Here is a 21,558-nt window from a genome sequence, read left to right on the forward strand (position 1 = left end):
GAGGATGAAGTTACATACAAAAAAAACCTAGACCTCACAACCTAGACTGACATCCCGACAACCTAGACGTGACAACCTAGACCTGACAAGCCGACAACCTAGACCTGACAACCCGACAACTTAGACCTGACAACCTAGACCCGACAACCCGACAACCTAGACCTGACAACCCGACAACTTAGACCTGACAACCTAGACCCGACAACCCGACAACCTAGACCTGACAACCCGACAACTTAGACCTGACAACCTGACAACCCGACAACCGACAAAAAAAGTTATAACCCCTGTAGTTTAGTTATCTGTAAAAAAAATAGACATTAACTAAAATGAAAGGGAATTGCAAGCTTGCATAAACTAATTTCGCATTCTTTAAATTTTATAAAATTTGAGTATTATATAAGTCTCTAAATGGAGATTTACTTAGTTTAATTTGTTTTTCTAGCGAGTTAATAGTTTCGTTAATAAGTCAATTTATTTAAATTTTTATATTTAAGGAAAATAAAATGTACTCTGTCAGCTAAAATCGGCTAACTGAAAAAATTACATATAAATATATAAAATAAACTAAAAATTTCTTAGTTTTTTATTGTAGATCAATTAATAAAACGTCAATATTTAAAGGTTAAATAATAAAACAAAATACTATCAGTTTTATTATATGCTAAATAGTTAAAGCACAAGCTGACAGAAACAAAGAAAAAAATATAAAAAGAAAGTGGATACAAACTTCCAGTCAGCCCATCTGACTGTGGTATAGATATTTTTGGTTAACATCTACAAAATCCCTACAATACTACAAAGAAATCTGTTTTTATTCAATTTTAAAACATACTGACAGCTAACTTCAAACTTAAACATGCTTAACATCAAACATAACTTCTTTAAAATATAACAAAAAAATTATATTTTTTAGATCAGGTTTTGTAATATTATAAATGGACCTTCTATATAAGATTTGTCTTTAAAAAAAATAAGTTAAAAAATTTTGGAATACATTCGATACAAAAACTTTCACAAAGATGGTAGATGATTTATTAAACAGCGGCGTTTCGTTTGGAACAACAGTGGCACCAACGATGGTGGATAACAATCTTTTTGCAAAGCATTTTTGGGTAAGTTTTTGTATATATAAAAGTCTGCTTTTTTTAAAAAAGTTTTTAAAAAAGTGTTTTTTTTTATTACCTTTTTTAACCTATTAAAAGGAAAATTAAAGACATTCATTTGGATAATTTTTACTTATTCTCTATATTTGTTTAAAAATTCTATGAAATTTTTATTTATTGAATGAGTAATATCAGTCCCTAAAAGCTATGATTAACTATTTTTAGAAGATTGGCATATTTATTGCTATAATAAACAACAATTTAGTTTTTCTACAAAGCAATATTAAAAGCTAAAATATAAAAAAGAAAAAATAATCTGTATGGGAATAATTTATAACTATTAACATATAACTAACAAAAATAGAATTATTATTCATTTATTCATCAAACGTTGTTGTTTAATTTTAGGGTGAAAAACATAATGGATTCGATGTCCTTTATCACAACATGAAACATGGTCAAGTTTCAGTTAAATTCTTACAAGACTTTATCCGTGATAGGTAATTTAGTTAATATTAGTTTATACTTTCTAAACAAATGGTACTGAGAGCTTTTTAAGGTGTTGGCAATATGTTGGTAATAAATTATCAAGTAAAACTGTAAAAAAAGGTCCACTAAATCTGCTTGCAGTGGTCATAAATAGTGGCTTTTAATATTTATTTTGTTTAGTTCATTTGTTGTTTTTTTTAGTGCTAACATACAAGATATTCATTCCAAACATTTAACTAAGCTAGCAAGGCAAGCAGCAAGCTCAAGCACAGTTGGGTAATAATATCTTTCAATTTTTGTTTCAATGAATATGTTATAATTATAAAAAGGAAATTATTTATAGTTTAAACCCATTATTTTTTCTTTTTTTGAAAAAAATGCAATTATGATTTTTAGGACGTTTTATCCACTGTTCGATGTTCTTAAAGTAACAGCAGAAAAATTGTCGAGTTGTCATACCGATATATATCACAAACTTCATGAAATTATTAAAGATCTTAGTAAATATGTTGAAGAACAAAAGGGAAAGCATAAGCAGGTGGGCTCTTTGTTGTTTAATTAACATTTGGTATTGTAACATTGATTTTTTGTATAAAATAAATCTGCTATATATTACCGAACATATTTTACCTAAAATTAACAAAATTTCTAATTCAACTAATATAGTGTCAAGTTTTACATATAATTTATCTTTTAATTGAGATTTTGTATTTTAATTTAAGATTTGTGCATTGACATTTTTATGTGTACAAGAATGTTAGGAAAAACCTTACAGGTTTTTTCATTAAACTTTACATCTCTTGAGACCAACTATTGTATTGATTTTTTGTTCTTAACACTAATCAGTAATGTGCAATACACTATAGCTAAGAATTCAAATTTTAATTAGTAATTAAAATTTTGTAATTTTTTTCTTTAATTTTGAATTTTTCTTTAGGTTAAAGATGAACTTAGTGGAACAGTTAATGCTCTTGCGATGATACATAGCACCAAAGCTGCTGTAAATAAAAGCAAAGAGAAGTATCACAACTCATGTATGGAACATGAAAAAATGAAAAACAGTGCAACCCCGATACCAAAAGAAATAGAGAAAGTAAAAAAAAATAATTTGATTTTAAGCGACTATTAATATTATATATATACTTTTTTTTTGCAAAAACTAAATGATATTTTTTTAAAACTAATCAACTGTCCACCCTACAGGCTATATTTTTAACTGATAACATATGGTTGCAGTAAATATTTGCTTTTGGTAACTTACCCATGCACACCACAAACAGCAGTTTTTAATTTTAAATAAAAATGGACATATATACATATTATTGTACAAAACTATGTTATGTATAAATTATAACAGTTATCATTATTTTTGTATGTATTTAAATACTAGAAACTTTAATCAATCACCCGATTTTATTTTATCATTTAATTTATTTAATTTTTTTTAACAACAGGCTGAAACTAAAGCTAAAAAGGCTGGTGAGGAATACAAACATTTAGTTGAAAAATATTCGACCGTAAGAAATGATTTCGATCATAAAATGACGGAAAGTGCTAAGGTAATATTTTGTTTTATTGTTTAAATAGCAGTGAGTCATGTAAGTAATACATCTAATAAGATTGAATGTTAATATTTATTTATTGATTTTTTGTAAGTTATAATACTTAACACTTAGGAGAAAATGTGTTTTAAAAAAATTTTTAATGGATAATTTAAATTTATATATAAAAAAAAATTAGCACTTATTTTTTTTTAATCTTATATTTTTAATTATTGTATAATTTTTTTTATTTTTAACTTAATTATATTTTAATTTTTAAAGCGATTCCAAGATATAGAAGAAGCCCATTTAAAACATATGAAATCTGTTCTTGATTCTTATATTCTTTCATTTGAAAACGCAAACGTTTTAATTGGACAGGTTGGTATATAGAATTATTGATTACTATTAATTTAACAAAGATTTTACTATAGCCAGGTTTAGTGTAATACAAATTTAAATATTCTGTATTGTGTTTTGGTCAAAATACTTATTCTACTTGTTATTGGGAATATTGATTTTTGTTATTTACCTTTCTTATTTACTGACCATCTGGACATTGGTATAACTAGTCGATGGCTGTTCAGTGGCATTTTATTTGTTATTAAATGGTCGCAACTAATGTTTGCTTGCAATAATTTACCTATGCGTCACAAACATCAGTTTTATTTATTTTGTAGCCTATAAATTGAACTTACATAAATTGAACTTAAATCGTCCAATATATATATAGATGGATAGATATAGACTTTTGATAACTTTGATGTTATATCAGTGGGAATCTAACCCTTGTGATATTATTATTAAATTGTTTAATTCATAAACTACTTTTTCAACTGACATTTTTATCTACATTTAAGTGGTTGAATAGTAGTTCATACTGTGTTAAAAATAATAAATGGTTGGCCTTTTGATTAAGCTGTAAGTGTGGCCTTCTCACATCAATGATATACAAATAAAAAGGCATGTTTTTTAGGTTCATCAGGAGTTTAAAAGGCAAGTAGATGAGAGTACCATCAATTCATTGATTAAACATTTCAGTGAAAGTAAAGGAACGGGAACGGAAAAACCTGGTAAATTAATTATAAATTAAAATGTTTTAACTTTACGATCTAATCTTAGAGTTAACTTTAAATTTCTTGTTTTAGTTTTAAAAAGGTTTAAGTTTTAAAATAAAATGTGAAGGCCTATTCAAAAAATTAAAAAAAAAACATTCAAAAAATTGCTAAAGTAAAAAAATTTGATTGTATTTCTAAATTTCCAATTTCAAACCTGCAATTTTTTAATTGTCTTAACTTTTTCTGAAATGTAATAAAAATTCACCTGACAAAAACAAAATAAATTATTCATATACTGGTAGTAATAATGCACAATTCAATGTTATAGTTGAAAACAAAGAAATGGTTTACAAATATAAAAAATATGAAACTTGCTTAAATAATAATTTAATATTTAACTTAATTGTTTTTGATAATTTATATGAAATTTTTTCTCGATTTGTATGGAAACTTTTTTATGATATCTATGAAATTTTTTTTAGCTCCAATCATTTTTGAAGAATGTGATGTTGGCGCGATGCTTGTTTCCATAGACACTGTGAGCACAAACGGAGCTGTAACCGAGGACAACAACATCCAAGCTCCTCCGCCTGCGACCAAGGCGAGCAGAAGACCGATCAATCTTCCGTTTCGGAGGAAAAAGGGAAGAAAAACTCAGAAAGAAACTCCGACTCATGGGCCTGCAAAAGAAAAAGACACAGAATCAATGTAAGTTTTAATATTACAAAATTTTTCAGAATTTTTACAAATTTTTTTTTATTTATTTTTTAGTGAGTCACCTGAAAAAGACACCAGCCTAGACAAAGACAAAAATATTGTAAGTTCATTTCTAAACAGCTTTTTACAATAAGCCCTTTGTACTTAATAGTAATATTTTAATAACATTTTGTTTAGAATGTTGATGAGGAAGGGTTTACAATACGACCTGAAACACCAAAAGTAAGATCAAAATTCATATTCGAAAAAAACGTTTTTTTAATTAAAAAAATTTTTAAATTTAAAATTTTTTTTTTTTTATTTCAGGGTTCGAAAAGTAGTTGGGGGTTTGATTCCAGTAATGATTCTGACTCTGATTCTGACGACATTTCTGCCAGAAAAATTCATGTCAAAATTAACCCAAAGGATCATGTAAGTGAAAATTACCTTATTTAATTTCATTTTACCTTTTTAGTTTAAAAAATGTTTCTGATAAAAAAATACTTTAAAATTATTGTGTCTAGATATTTTTTTTGCTTTATTTTTTTGTTATTATTTTGGTTAAAAAAATAACTTTAGTTTGAACCTATTTTTTAGTATATACCATTTTTATAGTTTTATCTTATGTATATTAATAAGCTATGTTACATTTTTATTAGAAATAAATAATGCATAAGCTTGTAATATAATACTTTTTTTTACATGGAATATCAAAATCCAATATTTTGTTTTTTAATGCATTAAATTTTATGTTTACTATTTTAAGTCTGGAATTTTTAATATTTATTTTAGGCAAATCATTAATCAAAAATAAACAGATAAGACAATATGGTCACAAATTAAATATTAATGGCATCAAAATAAATACATAAATTTTTATTAACTGAAAATTTAACAAAATTAAAACAGTTTTAAACTGTATGTCAGAAAATTACGGAAATTATTTATTAAAAAATCGAATTTTTTTTTAGATACTATAAAATCTTAAATTTTTTATTCATTTTATTTTTTAGGTGCCAGCTGTTAACAATGATTTAAATGCATTAAACGAGATCACAAAAAATCTAACTCTCAGTTCCCCTACACCATTGGTAAGTTCAAATTTTTATAATTTTTAAACTTTATTTTAAACTTAATTATATTTTTCTGCTGCTAGAGGAAAATCTACATTTATGAAAATGTGGTAAGAAAGAGTGTAAATGTTTATATGTAAATTGTTTAAATCATTATTGAATATAACATTTTATTGTTTTATAAATTCATTTTTACCAAAAAAATGGATGTGCTGTGTAATAAAAATTTTTATGTCATATCGGTAAAAGTTCATAACTTAATTATTTGTAAATAAATTTACATGAAATTTTAATTTTAAATTTTTTTTATTGTTTTTTAAGGGTGGAAAAAGAGTATCACGTAAGTTTTACAAAGTTCCTATTTTTAAAAATGCCAAACAATTTTTTATATATTGAATATGGTGTATTGACTTAACAATTGACAGCTTGTTTTACTAATAGAGTTTGTTAAACTTTGTAAATTGTATATATGGTGTGGTGGTTTTTTAGTCTAACATTACAATCTTTGTATCATTGTTGGCATTTTCTTAAATATGCAAATTAGACATTTATACTTGGAATTTCCCTATTGTTTATGTGTATAAGTATTCTTATGTAGTTAAATTAAAATTTAAGAAAGTATAAAAATATATTATTCTAAAATTTTCTTTTTTTTCAATTTCGAATTTTTCGGCTAACTTTCACTTTTTTGTGGATTTTATTTTCAAATACTAAATATAGACAGGGACAGGGCTAGAACCCCATCATTTAATTCAACAAGGGAGTCCTCCCCTCAGCTTAGAGCCCCCAGTGGATCAATTTCTGAAGTTAGACAACGACCTGCTGCAATATACTCATCAAGCGAAAGTTTGAACATTGAAACGATTAACAAAACTGTCGAAAATAAGCCAGAGACAAAAGAAAACTTAATCAGAAATGTAATTTCACCAAAAAAGAGAGATGTAGCTCCCGATGTTGTTGCAGCTCCCCCAGTGCCTGCTCCGAGAAAGTTATCACTTCCTAGAAGGCAGAACAAATCTCAATTGTCATCAGTTAAACAATCGCCGAGTCATCTTCGTTTTTCGACGATGTTTGTCGCTTTTACTGAGAATGGAAATAAAGGTGATATCAGCAGTGGTGTGAGTGTGGAGAGCCTCGATAAAATCGAATCCCGTTCTTATGACAACAAGTCATCCACACTAAGTTATGACTCCTCCTCCGAAGAAACTAGGTCCAACAGATCTCTGGATGACCTAAGGGATCTTTCAGGATCACCGAAGATCAAATCTCCATCTATGATAACTGCAAAGTCTTCGCTTCGAAGGCAGAAGATTTTACCGATCGCAGTGCCAAAGATTACTCTTCGTGAGCTAGTTTCTTCCCCCTTGTTTCAAAATAAAACCTCGAGTCTCGATGACATCACTGAGATTGATGAAAATAACGCCAAGTCGTCGCGAGATAACTGGGCAAAATTTGAGACAAAATCGAGTGAGAATTATTGTGAAATGCTTGGAAAAAAAGCATGTCGCGTTTGAACAATTTTTTTTTCGTGTTTTTGTTAAAGTTTAAATTTTTTTTGGAAAATGTTTTTTTTAAAAGATTATAATTTATTGTTTGAGTGTTCAATTTTTGTTTGAAAATTATTATTTTTTCTGCTTGAAAAAAATTGTTTTTTTTTTAAATTTTTTTATGAACTGTGTTGATATAATTATATTTAGTTTTAGTGTATAAGAATTTTTTTTTCATTTTTTATTGGTTTGGGTTTCCTTAAATTTTTGTGCCTTTTTTATTATTTCGTTTAAAAAAATTTCTTTGATTACTCTTTGTGATTTTTGTGTGAAAAAAAATTCAGTTAAAATTTAGTTTTGTTATTTTTTGCATGGTTTTAAAAATCTTATTACAATATATATTTTTGGATTTAATTAAGTTATTCCTAACAGTGGAGTTTTTTAAAATTTTGATGTAAAAATTATGTTTTATTTTTAGCTGGTGAAGCACGTGCACGAAGACATCGAGATTCACCTGCTACAACTATTTCGTGAGTTTTTATTTCAATTTTAACATTTTTAATAGGGTCCTAAGTTTGATTCCTTCTTTCACATTCTTTAGTTAACAGTATTTCGTTTGTCAACCCAAAAACATAAATCCTTTTTTTTTTAAATACGAAACTTGTAAGCTTATGGGTTTGATTTCCACTGCTATGCCATAGTGCCCTTCAGTAAGCTGCTATGAAGGGTAATATTGCCTGCTAAGCCCAAAAACTAATTAACAGCTTAATTATCCAACTAGATAACAATCTATATGTTCTGTAACTTATGTCCAATTTATAGGCCTACAAAATAAATAAAACTGCTGTTTGTGGTGCTCGGTTAAATCATCATGGGCAAATATTAGATAAGAGTTGCAATCACATTGCAGAAATTAAATTCCTGATCGTAGGACAGGCTCTTGACTAGTTTTATACATAATAATTTTTTTAATTTTTAGTGAAAGTTCTGCTGGTGATGAACTGTTAGATCTATTTGGTCAAAATTCTGCTTCCAACAAACCTAAAACAACAACAGAGAACAAGTTTGCCGATTTTAATGATTTGTTTTCCAGTAAACCCACCACCACAACCCCTAAACTTACCCCTCAATCTTCAGATATCTCCTTAAACAATTTATTCACAACAGCCTGTAAGTTTTTTTATAATTTTTTAACTTTTTAAAAATTTTTATAATCTTAAAATTTTTAAACTAATACCATAAATTTGTTTATATAATAATATAACAATTAAAAAAAAAATTTCGGATTTTTAAAAATCTTTGATTAAAAATTGTTTTTGTTTTTTAAAATTTCTATTTCATTTGTCAGCTGATCAAAGCACTTTATCCTCAAGTAAACCTGCAGTGACAGTCTCAACTCCAAACCAAATTAATTCTCCTTCATTAAGACCATCCAATCTTAACATCAAGACTCCAGAAGAAAAACAAAGTAAGCTTAAAGCAACTTAAAAAAAAAAAATTCAAAATTTAACTTTTTTAAAAATTCTACATTTTTTTATTTTAAGGTCCGAGTAACGCTCCACTGGCTTCGTCGGAGAGTTGGTCCTCTCTTTCCTCACTTGGGGGAACTCCCATGGATAGTTTCAGTGCGTCAAGAGGTCCAAGTCCTTTAACTTTATTGAGAGACGACCCTATCCCTATCGCCGTTGCTTTCACAGAGACATTAAATGCTTATATTAAAGGAACAGAAGAAAATCAGTAAGATTTAAAAAAAAAATTGTTTAAAAATTTTAGATTTCAATTTTTTCATGTTACATTTTACAACATTTTTTGAAATTATTTTTTTAAGCACCTTTATTTTTTGGGTTTGTTTAAATAATGTAAACACAATACTTTCTGCCAATCTTTATAAAAATAAAGCGTAGTGGAAATTATTATGTCCAATTTATAGGCCTACAAAATTTAAAAAACTGCCATTTGTAGTGCTCGAGCATTTAAAAAAAGCATTAATATACATACAAATCAATACTTTTCTATTTTTATTTTATTGAATAACTACACCTTTATTTTCCAAATATAAAAATCAATATTGTTTTATAAAAATCTTTTTTAGGTGTATGGTAAAAATAAGTGGGGATGTCCAAATTTCATTTCCAGCTGGAATAATTCGAGCTTTCACGAGTAATCCCAACCCCCCTACTCTTAGTTTTGTTGTAAAAGGGGCTTCCCCTCAAATTGACTTTAATCCGAGATCAAATTTAGTTTTTCTGTAAGTCAATTTCACTGTTTTTTGTACCAGTTAAAATTTTTAAGTACCTTTATCTTTATATATTTTATTCTATGATAGTATGAAACATATTATATAAAAAAGTATTATTTAAATGATGTTTAAATTTTTCCTTTTATTCTTAATGTAATAGTACACTTGTTAAGGTATTTAGCATTTTTTGTAAACCAAAGACTTGTGGTTTAATTCCATTTAAAGGCATTTAAAAATATTTTAAAATGGGATGTTGTGTGTGGGTACTACTGCCAGCCAGTAGCAAAAAAAATTGTTAAATTTTTTTTTTTTTAGATTTCAAATAGATAGATTTGCATTTAATTAAAAAATTATATTTTTTTAGAGATTCATCTGGAGTGGATAAAGCTTTCTGGTTTGATATGCCAGCCCTTGTTTCTTTAATTAAAAAACAATTTGATTCTAACCCTTCCCTTCCTTATTGTAATGTCTCTGTTTTAACTTATCAGGTAATATTTAAATGTTACTGTTTTATTAAAAATATATTTAAAATCAATTTTACCATTCTTAAATTTAATCAAATGTTATACTTGAATAATTCTTTTATTTTTTTTCTATTTTTTACAGTTGTCTACACAAAATGGCCATTCCTTAATTCCTTTACATATCTCAAGTAGTTGGACATGTGCGACAGATACAACAGATATTAATGTAGAATACAGGTAAGTAAATTACAACAATATCAATTCTTACAGTTAAATCTAATTTAAAATTTTATGGAATTGGTAAAAAAGTATTATTTTATTTCTTTGTTTAGTTACAACTCAAAATCTTTTAAATCTCCTATAAAAAATGTGAGTTTTCTTGTTCCTGTAAGTGGGGGTGTAAAAGAAGCTAACTCCGACCCTTCCGCTAACTGGTAAGCTTATTTTATTACTTCCTAGAATAAAATATTTACATTCTATGTCAAGTTTAGACCTACTGAAATGATGTAGTGGTTAAAACACTTGGTTTGAATATATTAGATTGTAAGTTTGATCTCCATTGCTTCCAAACTGTAGCACTTTTGTAGGGCAATATCGAAAGGACAACAATATCCACAACAATATTTAAAATTACAATATTATGAATATTTTTTTAGGATTGCTTCCCAAAATCGTTTGTCATGGAAATTAGCTTCTCCCATTAGTTTAACTAACACTAATGGTTTACTTAAGAGTAAGTTAACTTTGTCCAATGGGCCCAGCAAGAGTTGTGCTCTAGCAGTTCAATTTCTTTCTGAGGGTTCTTTACTGACTGGTAGTGACTTTGAACTGACCGGTCAAGGTTACAGATTGTCATTGGTCAAAAAAAGGCTAGTATCAGGTAAGTGATATTCTATATTTTTTATGCAAAAAATAAAAAAATAAAAATTTAAAAAAAAATTTGGTTTTTATAATTTTCAAAGAAAATTAACCGATTTTTTGTTGCTGCAGGTAAATATCTGGCAGATGCAACTTAGTCAAAATATTATGTTGAATATACATTACAAGATAATATAGTTGCAATAAAAAAGCTCTTATGATAAGTTGTTGATGTGGTTTTATTAACGACCTGCCGGAAAAGCAAACGAAATATTGATTTTAAAATCTTATGTCATGTAATTCATATAAAACAAAAATATCACAATCATTATTTTTAAAATAAAACCACCTTTATTCTTATATAAACAAAAATAAGTGATTTTAACGAAAGCTTTTATTTTAAGATCATTTTAATTTCTACCTATTATTACAGTTAATTGTTATTTATTAATTTGACTTGTAATGTTTTTGCGTATTTTGCTGAGCCAGCATTTTATTTTGTGCAATACCATTCCAAATTGACCAGACATTTAATTACTTGTATCAAGTTATGCATAAGTTTATAAATTAACCATTTCCTAATATACTGCCCTTTAATTCTTTGACATTTATATTTATAAATATAATTTTTTTTTGGTAAAGAAATTTAAATGAATTTTTTATAAAACCTAAAAAAAAATCCCTGTTAAAATTTTTTGCTATTTTAGTCACCCAAAAAGCAATCATTATCATATTACCCACATTAAATGTTAACAGCCAATTATAAAGCAGTAATGGAAACCCAAAATTTAATTCCGTCCCATTTTATAAAGAATTAATGTTTTTGTCGTCGATCTGTAAATATATATTTTTTATTGTGCGAGTTAATAGCACTAGTTAAGTAGTGGTATATATCAAGTTTCTAATTGTATAGAATAACTCAATTCAACTTTATACAATCAAAAAAAATCTATATAATTGTTACATTTTATATTCTATGTGTATTTTTTAAATTTGATTATATTATTATTGTAATAAAAAATAATTTAGGATATATAAAGGGCAAAGGGTTTTAAAATAAACCACTTTAAAAATGTTGAGGTTTTGAGGCATTTTGTATGGATTTAGTACTTGAATTCGCTCTTTGGTTTTTTTGCTAATTTTAGATCAAAAGAAGCATTCATGACACCATTCTGAAATTTTAGTCGATTTGCTCTAATTAAATTATATGATTTTAGTAAGAAATTATAAGAATTCACTTGGCCGGGCCTGTTTTTGATTTTTTTTGTCAAAAATTAGGATTTCGAAATATTTTTGTTGAACTCGGTTACACTATGGCAGGTTACGTGATTATGCACAGAAAGCGGTTACAAGTGAAGTAGCGCAACGAACTTCATATCATTTCAAGCAAATTTCATATCATTTCAAGCGAACTCTGGTTACCCTACTTTGCGCTTTAGACTATCGGACTATGTAGTGTTGTAATACAATAACAGAATTCTATTTAAAAAGCTAGTTTAATGCAAAGGAAATTATATGTTTTTTGAATACTAAAAAATTTGTTATTTTTCGTGATTTTGTATAAGCAAGGTATACAGTTTGTTGATCGTCTGACTGTTTAGAAGGATGTAACTATCGTTAGTAAAGCGAGAAGGGCAAGTTTAATTTTTTTTTAAAGTTAGGATTAATGAGTTTATTGCAAGAGATTGTTCAAGTATTGTAAATGTGCTGATTTTTGGCTTGCAGTGTCTAACTCATGCATAAGATTTGTAGTTAGATTTACTCTAACAGTGGTGAAGTGGCAAGAACACTTGACTTTACCACTTGAAATCTGTGCTTTAAAACATAAACAATGAAGTATTGCTCTTTGAAAATTTTTGCTACAAAGATAATGTTGTTTTAAAAAGGTTACAGTTTAACACATTAAACTAGGGTTGTCATTTGTATTAAGCCAAATCGAGTAGTTTGGTAGTTCGAAGAACAACACAACTGTCAGCATGGTGTAGTGATTAGAACACTTAACTTTGCTACACGAGGTCCTGTGTTTGATCCCCACTGCTATTATCCTGTAGCTCTTTTATTTTTCAAATAATATGAAAAGTTAAAAACTGATCAGCAACTTACTTATCTGGCAAAATACTTGACAATGTTTAAAACTGTCAAAGGTGACTTGAGACTGGGTTGAAGTAAGAAATTCTACACTATGTTTGGACCTTTAAGTATGCCCTTTTACATCTTTTTACATAGGAGTAGAATTGGTAGTGTAACACTTGTATGTTTTATTTATAATTCCATAAAATAGTGACTCAATTTAAACTGTAAGCAAATGAAGTCATTACATAAAATGCTTCTGAGTGTTGTTGTATGAATTGTGTTTTAATTTAATTTTAACAGCAAAATAATGTATTAAATTTCTCATCAATCAAAATGTGATGTTTATTTTTGTTTAGAATGAGTCTGTTTTAGTCTATTTATTTTTTGTCACGGTATTGTAGTGTAATGCATAATGTTAAATGTACACAGGTTATATGCAATAGTGTAAAGTATAAATTGCTATTATTAGTCTAAACATAGCATACACATAAAAAACAATTCCTTACGCAGTAGTTTTGCAGACTTAGAATTGTGGTCAATTTAGAATTATTGTATAAGATAATTCGCTTTGGGCTAGTTTGATTTAGTTTGTAGTTGATTGAAAAACTTGGCATGCACATGCCCTAGGCTTTGCAGAATATTTCAGCCTAACCACTACTTTTTTGCAAATTTGTTGTTTTGTATTTATTACATAATAAATATGAGTTAGAATTCAAAATAAATGCCTTTTGTAATAACAGTAATAAAAAATGCGTTTAACTACTCTTTTGTAGAAAAAAATATATATAAATTTGCAAAATTTTGGGTTATTAAATTGTAACTTAACTCGTTTTGTTTGCCCATGTTTGAAACTAGATGCCATACACAAATAATAAAACGCTTGAAAAATTATCTTATGCCTTAGAACAAAAATCTGTATTATACCTAAATAAGGTCCAAAAAGAGTTATTTTTATCTAAAGTACTAAAATTGAATAAGCTGGGTATTGATTTTTGGTTTTAAGTACAGTGACTAATGACCCTGATTGATTGTCTCTAGCTGGTATTAAAAAAAATATTAAAAATGGAATCAAATGACAATGTTGAAAGTAAAGAAGAAGTCGACAAAGTACAAGATAACGTCAAGAAGAAACCTTCGAAAGAAAATCTTGTTAAATCAGTTTCTGGAAAACGAAGATTCTCAGCAAAGTCTATGGGTGAGTAGGGAGGTTAAATCCATCAAATTGCAAAATATTCAAGTTATTTATTATTTTAGGAACAATTTAAGACAGATGTTTTAACCTTGCAGTTCAAGTAATTTAGAAATTTGTTTTAGATAGGAATAAAAATGTTTGGGGACCTTATAATAACAAAATTAGTAATTGTTTGTTTTTTAGTATTTTAAAGAAGGGTAATTAATTACAAAAAAATGATTTTCTTTTATTGGATACATTTATTATTATGTGGTATTTTAAAAAAATATTCAAGCCTTATATTACTTTAGTGCTTTTAACAACATTTTAAAATTTTGGCTTTATATTTTTATTTTTTTGTGGTTTTAGTAAAGTCGACAGAATTGAAAATTGAATGTAAAATTTGCGGGGATAGATCGTCGGGATTTCATTACGGAGTTCATGCTTGCGAAGGGTGCAAGGTCCATTTTTCAATTCCTTTGTTTTATATGTAGCATCTTTTTTAAATGTAAAATTATGTAAATGTCAAAAAAAATAACTAACATGTATGCAATAGTAATTAGTCTAAACTATAATCTTTTTGCTGTTATTTGGCTTCGCGTTATTCAAATTTTTGCATTTAGAAGACTTTTAAATAGTAAAACACTAATAATATTTGTAGCATGAATGTAAAATTAAAGGTTCCACATTTTTGATTTTTAGGGTTTTTTTCGTCGTACTGTCAGATTGAAATTGGTATACGATGAATGCAACCAGGCATGTAAAGTTAACTTAAAGAACCGAAATAAATGTCAGTATTGCCGTTTTCAGAAATGCATTGACCTCGGAATGTCACATGACGGTAAAAAAAATTATTGTAAAGTAAAACTAAAATACTTTATTTTAGGTGACCGGTTTATGTAACTCGAAGACAGCTTAACACTAAAATTCAGTCTTTGACAACTTAACTCAATGACAACTAGACCCTTAAAAGTTTAGTTTTTTTAAATCAAATAAAGGGTGTTACATTCGTTTTTGTGGGACTGAGTTGTCATTGGGTTATGATGTTTGGAGTTGAATCTTCTCTGGGTTTAAATTACTTTAACATAAAAGTTATAATAAAATGTTTCTGTTATCAGCGATTCGGTTCGGCAGAATGCCACGGAACGAAAAAGAGCGAATTGTTGCCGACATGGTAACAGCATCCTCCAAAAAAACGGGACCAATATCTTCTTTTAACGGTCGGTCTTCAGTCTGTCTTTATTGGTTAATTGAAACTTTGGTAAAGTCGTTTCAGCATCAGTGTACTATGAGCAGATATCAAATCGATAATTTAAGAAAAGCTCGAAGTGAAACCGATGCAAAGGTAGAAACTTTTTTGATTTTTTTTTAATATTTTTTAAATTATTATTTTTAAATAAAGGTTTTTAATTTCTGTTTTTATTATTATAATATAAGCTTACTTAGTTAAGTAAACACAGTATTTTAAAATGCTTTTTTTATAATGTATATATATCTAGGTAGCTATAAGCATTGGAATTTATTACTGTACAATAGTTTTAACTATATAGTATAATAAGTAATTAGAATGTTAATATATATTTTAATTTCTTTTTAATTAAAAATTTTTTCCTAGCCTCGATGTTTAAACACTATAGAAGATATCGTAATGTTGTTTCCAAATTTTTTTATGAAAAGCAAAGAGCGTTCAGATTCAGGTACTAAAACAAATATATTAGGGCGTGAAAATTTTTATGTTTTACAACTTGATTTTATGTTTACTCACATTTTCTTCGGTTTATGAGACAGCATACATTTTGTAAATCTCATGTTATCTTGTCAAAAAGTTTAAACTTGTATTTGTGGAAATTAAACTGTTTTAAATAATATTTAAAAAAAAAAAAATTGGCAGATATTTATTTTTTAGTGATATCTATATTAGTTGTGTTTAAGCATGAATAAATATGGAGTATTTTGAATTTGATGTAAGTCCAACATATCAATTTACATTTGTGTAATTAAAATGCCATATAATATTGCATTTAATTAGGTCGTATTTGATTTTTTTATTTTTATCCTTTTTTTTTAAGTATTAGTGGCACTATACTTATGGGTACTACAAGTTTTGAACCTAGTAGCTCTTGTAGTGGAGCCAAATTTTATTCAAAAGTTTGCCAAAATATAAAAATAATTAATTTCAAATGTTAAACATCTTTTTTTTATTATTTTTTAAATGTTAAACTAAAAAATTTAGACATTAAACGAGTTTCTTTTTTAGATGACACAGACATCAGCATCTCTTCTTTATCCAACACCTCCTCCCCGGATCGCTCCCCACCCTCCAGTTTCAACAACATCACATCATTACCCCGTGTGGTCAACTCCCTACCTAGCAACCCCACCCCAACCCCATCTCCAGGGCCTAGCACCTCAAAAGTGAGTGCCTCAAATCCCCAACCCAACAATTCGCCGATGGATTTATTGTTCCTTGATAAATTTAGCACGGACGAAACGCTTTTGCCTCAATTCGATTTCGCGAATGGCGGCCCCGAGTGGTTAGACACTCCGTTTAAAACTTTTTTCTTCCAGGAGAATAAATCTGAGGAGTCAGACTCGTCTCACACCTCAAAAAAAGTTTATTCAACCACAAACCCGACTGTGACGTACAGTAGCGCAACCACCCCGTTTTCACCTTCGAAATTAACTACTGACGGAGTTAAAAACTTTATGGATATTTACAAATTGATGAAATCATCGTCGACAAGTGCCAACGTTCCTACCAATTTACATGAAACAGAGACTCGTGACGCGTTCGGTAAAGTAAACATTAAAACCCCTGGGTTGTTACACAACCTTGAGTTCCCCCCGCATCGGAAAAAGCGACTTCTTTATCTGACCCACATGATACGAAAAATGCAGAGTGAAAAAAAAGATAATTCATCATCTCATTCCAATTTTTCAAATAAATTTAAGGTGAGTAATAGCTAAAAAATGAGTTTGTAAAAATTTTATATAATATAAATTGACCTCACCCAATGTAGTGTTTAAAATTTTTTTGTGTGGGGTACAGTCTTTATTTCCATAAGCTTAAAAACCAATATTAGGATTAGAAGACAATAGCATAAGGTCAGTGCTACCTATAATAGGCACTTTGCTGAATGAATTGGGCATTAGTCAAGTGCCTTCAAAAAAACAACAGTCAAAAAACAAAGACAAAAAAAAATTTAAATGTCAAAATAAAGTTAAAAAAAATTATAAACAATTTTGGTATTTTGTGTATGTTTATGTTTAACCAATATTATCATGTGAAATTTAAATGAAAATTTATAACTTATTGTTAAATTTATGGTATATGCTATAATATAAACTTGCATACAAAAACATTTTATTTTATTAGTCAATCCTTCCAAAAGAAATTGTTGTAAAGTTATACAACAAAATGCAATTAAGACTTGTAAAAGGTGTTTGTGAATTAACTGAATACGCCAAAACCATTCCACAATTTTTAGACCTTTGTATAGGTGACCAGGTTGGTATTATTTATATTAAATTTTTGTGCTTATTTGCCTTCCTTTTACTTTTATAACAAAAATATATTAAATCAGTTAATCGAATAAATTCATGTTTTTGCCAGATCGTGGTACAGAACTTGTTGTTTACAATATATTTTGCAACATTTCAAATTTTATCGCAAATTTAATCAACCAACACCCAAACTTTTATTTAAACTTGTAAATATTTTCTTAACAAAAACTTTTTGAAGGTCACCCTCCTTAAGTATGGGAGCTACGAAGCGATATTCGTTTCTTTAAGTGTGTTAGTTCACGATCAGGGCATGTTATTGCCGAGCAACAATGTTTTTGTAACTTATCAATTCATTAAACTGGTATGTATTTTATTGTATTTATACATTCTTAGTGTCAAAATAGTGACCCAACAGTCAAAACATAGAGTAACATTTGTTACCGCAACCCAGAATCAGGTTGTCGTTTGCAGTTTGGGATAATATTAATTATAACTGCTCGATAATTGATCTGCTAGTTGCATTTTGGCTAAACAAAAGTTTATATGGTGTGGCGCCTTTACTCATAGGTGCTACAGCATGGAAGCAGTGAGGATCGAACCGAGGACCTTTCAAAAGTGAAAATTTTTTGCTGAATGTTTTGGGTAACACATTGAAGACAGAAAATATAGATATATTTATATGACAATGTAGGAGTTAATTAATAGAATAACACCTTAACAATGTTTTTTTTCTAGCTAGGAGTCGTTGGTGAAATAATGACCAAAAAATTTCTGTTTGGTGAGAAAATCTCCGCTTTTAAATTAAACGACGCTGAAATGTCGCTTTACGTTGCAGCAATTATTATGAGTCCAGGTAATAAAGTGCTTGTTAAAATTTTTTATTGTTGTTCACGGGAATCCCTTTTAACTATTGAGTAAAAAGTTGATATTTTAGATAACATTTTAGAATTGTACATATTTTTGATAATGACATGTTTAAAAAAAAGGTTTATGTAAGGTAATTCTGAACACAATTAAAGTTATTTTTTCCTTATATTTATAGTTTTTTTTAATTTACTTAAAATATTTGAATTTAATTTTTACATTAAATTATAATATTCAATTATTTCTTTTATCTAATGCAAACCAATCACCTTAAACTGTTTTCTAACTCTGTTAAGGCTATTCTATTTAACTTAAAATTTAAGATCGGGCGGGCCTAGTCGAAGCAAAAAAGGTCGAAAAAATACAAGAGGAAATCTTAATGGCCCTAGAGCTCCAACTTTCAATCACGCACAGCCAAAAACCAAGGTTTGTCTTTTAATTTTTTGATCCCCAATGTGGGAAGTCCACATTTATGACTTTAACAAAGGGTAACATTTGTTACCCCAACCCAGTCTCGAGTTGCCCTTGGCGGTTTGGAGTATTATTAACCTAGTTATGTTACCGATTATCAACATTTTGAATGTTTTTGGGCTAGGCGAAAGTAAGTATTACCATCGCTTTAAAAACTTTAAAATAGAAAAGACGGGAATCAAACACAGGACTACAAATGGTTATGTCCGATAACCAATACTGATTTGGTTTGAACATTTTGAGAGATTTAAAAATTTTTTTTTTTTTTCATTTTTAAAAATTTTTATTTTTTTTTACCTTAAAGGGGGTTTAATATAACACAACTTAACCAAGTTTAGTAATTATTTATCAATTAATCAATACTATATATAATAAAAGGATTTACATCATATTAAAAAATATTGATATTGCTTTTAAACCCTTTATTTGTTAACGTTGTGAAATGCTGGTACACTCTTGCCAAACCTTGATTTTCTTTTCAAATAGGTGTTCTGAGTTTTTTAAATTTATAACTTTATTCAAAAAACACTTTATTATTAACCTTTATACCGAAAGGAAGCACATTCTCAATAATTTTATATTTGGTTAGTGATTCACTGAATGTAGGGCAAAGGGTAATCATGTTTACTTGGTCTAAACTCTTTATTTACCTGATCCAGTTTTATTGTTATATTGGGAATGTATTTTCTCATTATTATAAGAGGAAAATCTCAAAATTTTTCGTATTGTATCGGTCTGTTAATGTCTATTCCTTTTCAAAAAATTATAAAAATCACGCCTTTTTAAAAAAAATAGGTAAAAATTTAAAATTTGGAATTTCAATTTTAAACGACTTTTCATTTATTTATTAATTTTTTATTGTTTAATACATTAAAAGATCATGGGACTGGTGGTTTTAAATACTTTTTTTATTTTTAAACTTCTTGCTGAACCCCTGCATTGGTAAGATGTCAATAGCTTGAATGACAAAGTCTAAAATTATTTTTACTTAATTAAATAAAAAATAATTTAAGGCCCTAAATTATATTCCAGTTTTTTTATTTTTTTAAGGTTATTTGCTCATCTTTTATTAAAAATGACAGAACTGCGCCAGCTAGTGGCTGAACATGTGATCATGGTCGATCAATTAAATTTAGACCGAAACCTCTTTCCCCCACTTGTCAACGAAATATTTCAGGATCTTCCATAGCACCCCCTCCCTCCAAAAAAAATTTTTATTTTCTAATTCTGCCTGTTAAGTTCATAAGTCTACACTGTTACAGTGTCTAGATTTCTGTCATAATGTAACTAATTATCTATTGTGTGCAATTTAAATGGTACTTTTGTGGTATTTGTTTTAAGATGTATTTAAAAGTCGGTTGAACATGCGTTAAATGTTGCTTTGCAAGTTCTATTTTTAAACAGGCAAAATATTTCGACAAGGTGATTTTGATTAATTTAACAGTTTAATAATGCACCTAAAAAAATAAGTTGTTATAAAAATTGCTTACCAATATCTATAGATAAATTCTAAATTATCAAATTAGTATCAAATTTTGGTTACAAAAATGGCCATGAATTTTTTTAGGTAAAAGAATTTGGTATAACATTTTTTATATTAGTTTGTTAAAAAACCTTTTTTTTAATTATTATTTAAGTATCATATGGACATTCCTTAAATTTATTTTATTTATTTAAAGAAACTTGTTTTTTTTTTGCTTAAGCTAATTTATAAAAGGCTTACAATCCATCCATCCATAAATTGTTGAAGTCCGATTTTTTTCTGCGATACCTTTTTTTTCAAGTTTTAAATGCATATTATTGCAAAATGCTTATTCATTTTAAAATGTGGTGCTATAATTCACATCTCTGGGCACTTAATTTAAATGTACATGTTTTTTAAGTATTATATTATTATTGGATATTTTAAAAATAGCGTATTAGTACAGTTTTGTTGGCTATTTAAATATATAAAATTATTTTTATGCATTGCAAATTTTTGTTTGTATAATATGCTTTAAATTGAGATTTTTTTTTAATGTAAAAAAATTTTTGTGAAGGCAAATTTAAAAATTCTGATTTCCTATTTGGTTTTATTTAAATTTTGTTTGTTCTCCTAAAAACTGGTATTATTTATATCCATTTTTATTGATCAAGGTTTCTGCCTTTACATACAGACTAATATATTTAAATAATAATTTAAATAATTTAAGATAATCCATTTTATTTCTTCAATTTTTTTTCGGGAATGAATTTTTGGCAGTATTTAATGGTTACAAAACTGCCTGTATACATAACCTGCATTATTCAAAGTTTTAAAAATATTTGGATTTTTGGTATATTTTTCTTTTTTCTCTTCATGTTTATGTTATATATGCAATTGAACTTTTGAATTTATTTGTTTTAAAAATTTTAAGTGCAAGGAGCTTGATGTATATTTGTTCATCGTAGCAAATTGTGATTTTTTGTTAATAAATTTTTTTAA

General features: G+C 27.6%; 2 protein-coding genes across 4 annotated transcripts; both read left to right on the forward strand.

Moving 5' to 3' along the window:
- The first annotated feature begins 920 nt into the window (after positions 1-920).
- LOC145745852 (F-BAR domain only protein 2-like) lies at positions 921-11,939 on the forward strand. 2 transcript variants are annotated; one of them, XM_082564025.1, is made up of 25 exons: positions 921-1,115; positions 1,515-1,606; positions 1,797-1,871; positions 1,992-2,133; positions 2,533-2,688; positions 3,050-3,154; positions 3,419-3,517; positions 4,113-4,209; positions 4,677-4,902; positions 4,966-5,011; positions 5,089-5,133; positions 5,218-5,322; positions 5,904-5,981; positions 6,285-6,303; positions 6,684-7,430; positions 7,929-7,980; positions 8,430-8,620; positions 8,799-8,918; positions 8,995-9,187; positions 9,543-9,698; positions 10,054-10,177; positions 10,296-10,390; positions 10,486-10,587; positions 10,810-11,033; positions 11,144-11,939. In XM_082564025.1, the coding sequence occupies exons 1-25, from the start codon at positions 1,023-1,025 to the stop codon at positions 11,167-11,169; spliced, it is 3,408 nt and encodes a 1,135-aa protein (XP_082420151.1). In that variant the 5' UTR covers positions 921-1,022; the 3' UTR covers positions 11,170-11,939. The 2 variants fall into 2 exon arrangements, with proteins under 2 accessions (XP_082420151.1, XP_082420152.1); XM_082564026.1 differs by lacking the exon at positions 6,684-7,430.
- Positions 11,940-14,043: 2,104 nt separating this feature from the next.
- LOC145745267 (peroxisome proliferator-activated receptor delta-like) lies at positions 14,044-20,993 on the forward strand. 2 transcript variants are annotated; one of them, XR_014281251.1, is made up of 11 exons: positions 14,044-14,279; positions 14,625-14,716; positions 14,958-15,096; positions 15,374-15,600; positions 15,871-15,952; positions 16,513-17,207; positions 17,632-17,763; positions 17,998-18,120; positions 18,495-18,612; positions 18,920-19,049; positions 20,145-20,186. XR_014281251.1 is itself a non-coding variant. In XM_082563284.1 (11 exons), exons 1-11 carry the CDS (start codon positions 14,147-14,149, stop codon positions 20,281-20,283), a joined length of 1,983 nt encoding a protein of 660 aa, XP_082419410.1. In that variant the 5' UTR covers positions 14,044-14,146; the 3' UTR covers positions 20,284-20,993. The 2 variants fall into 2 exon arrangements, 1 of the variants encoding a protein (XP_082419410.1); XM_082563284.1 differs by having other exon boundaries at positions 18,947-19,049; positions 20,145-20,993.
- The last annotated feature ends 565 nt before the right edge of the window (positions 20,994-21,558 follow it).

Source organism: Corella eumyota, chromosome 3 (assembly GCF_963082875.1).
Source record: "Corella eumyota chromosome 3, kaCorEumy4.1, whole genome shotgun sequence".
Classification (NCBI taxonomy): Eukaryota; Metazoa; Chordata; class Ascidiacea; order Phlebobranchia; family Corellidae; genus Corella; species Corella eumyota.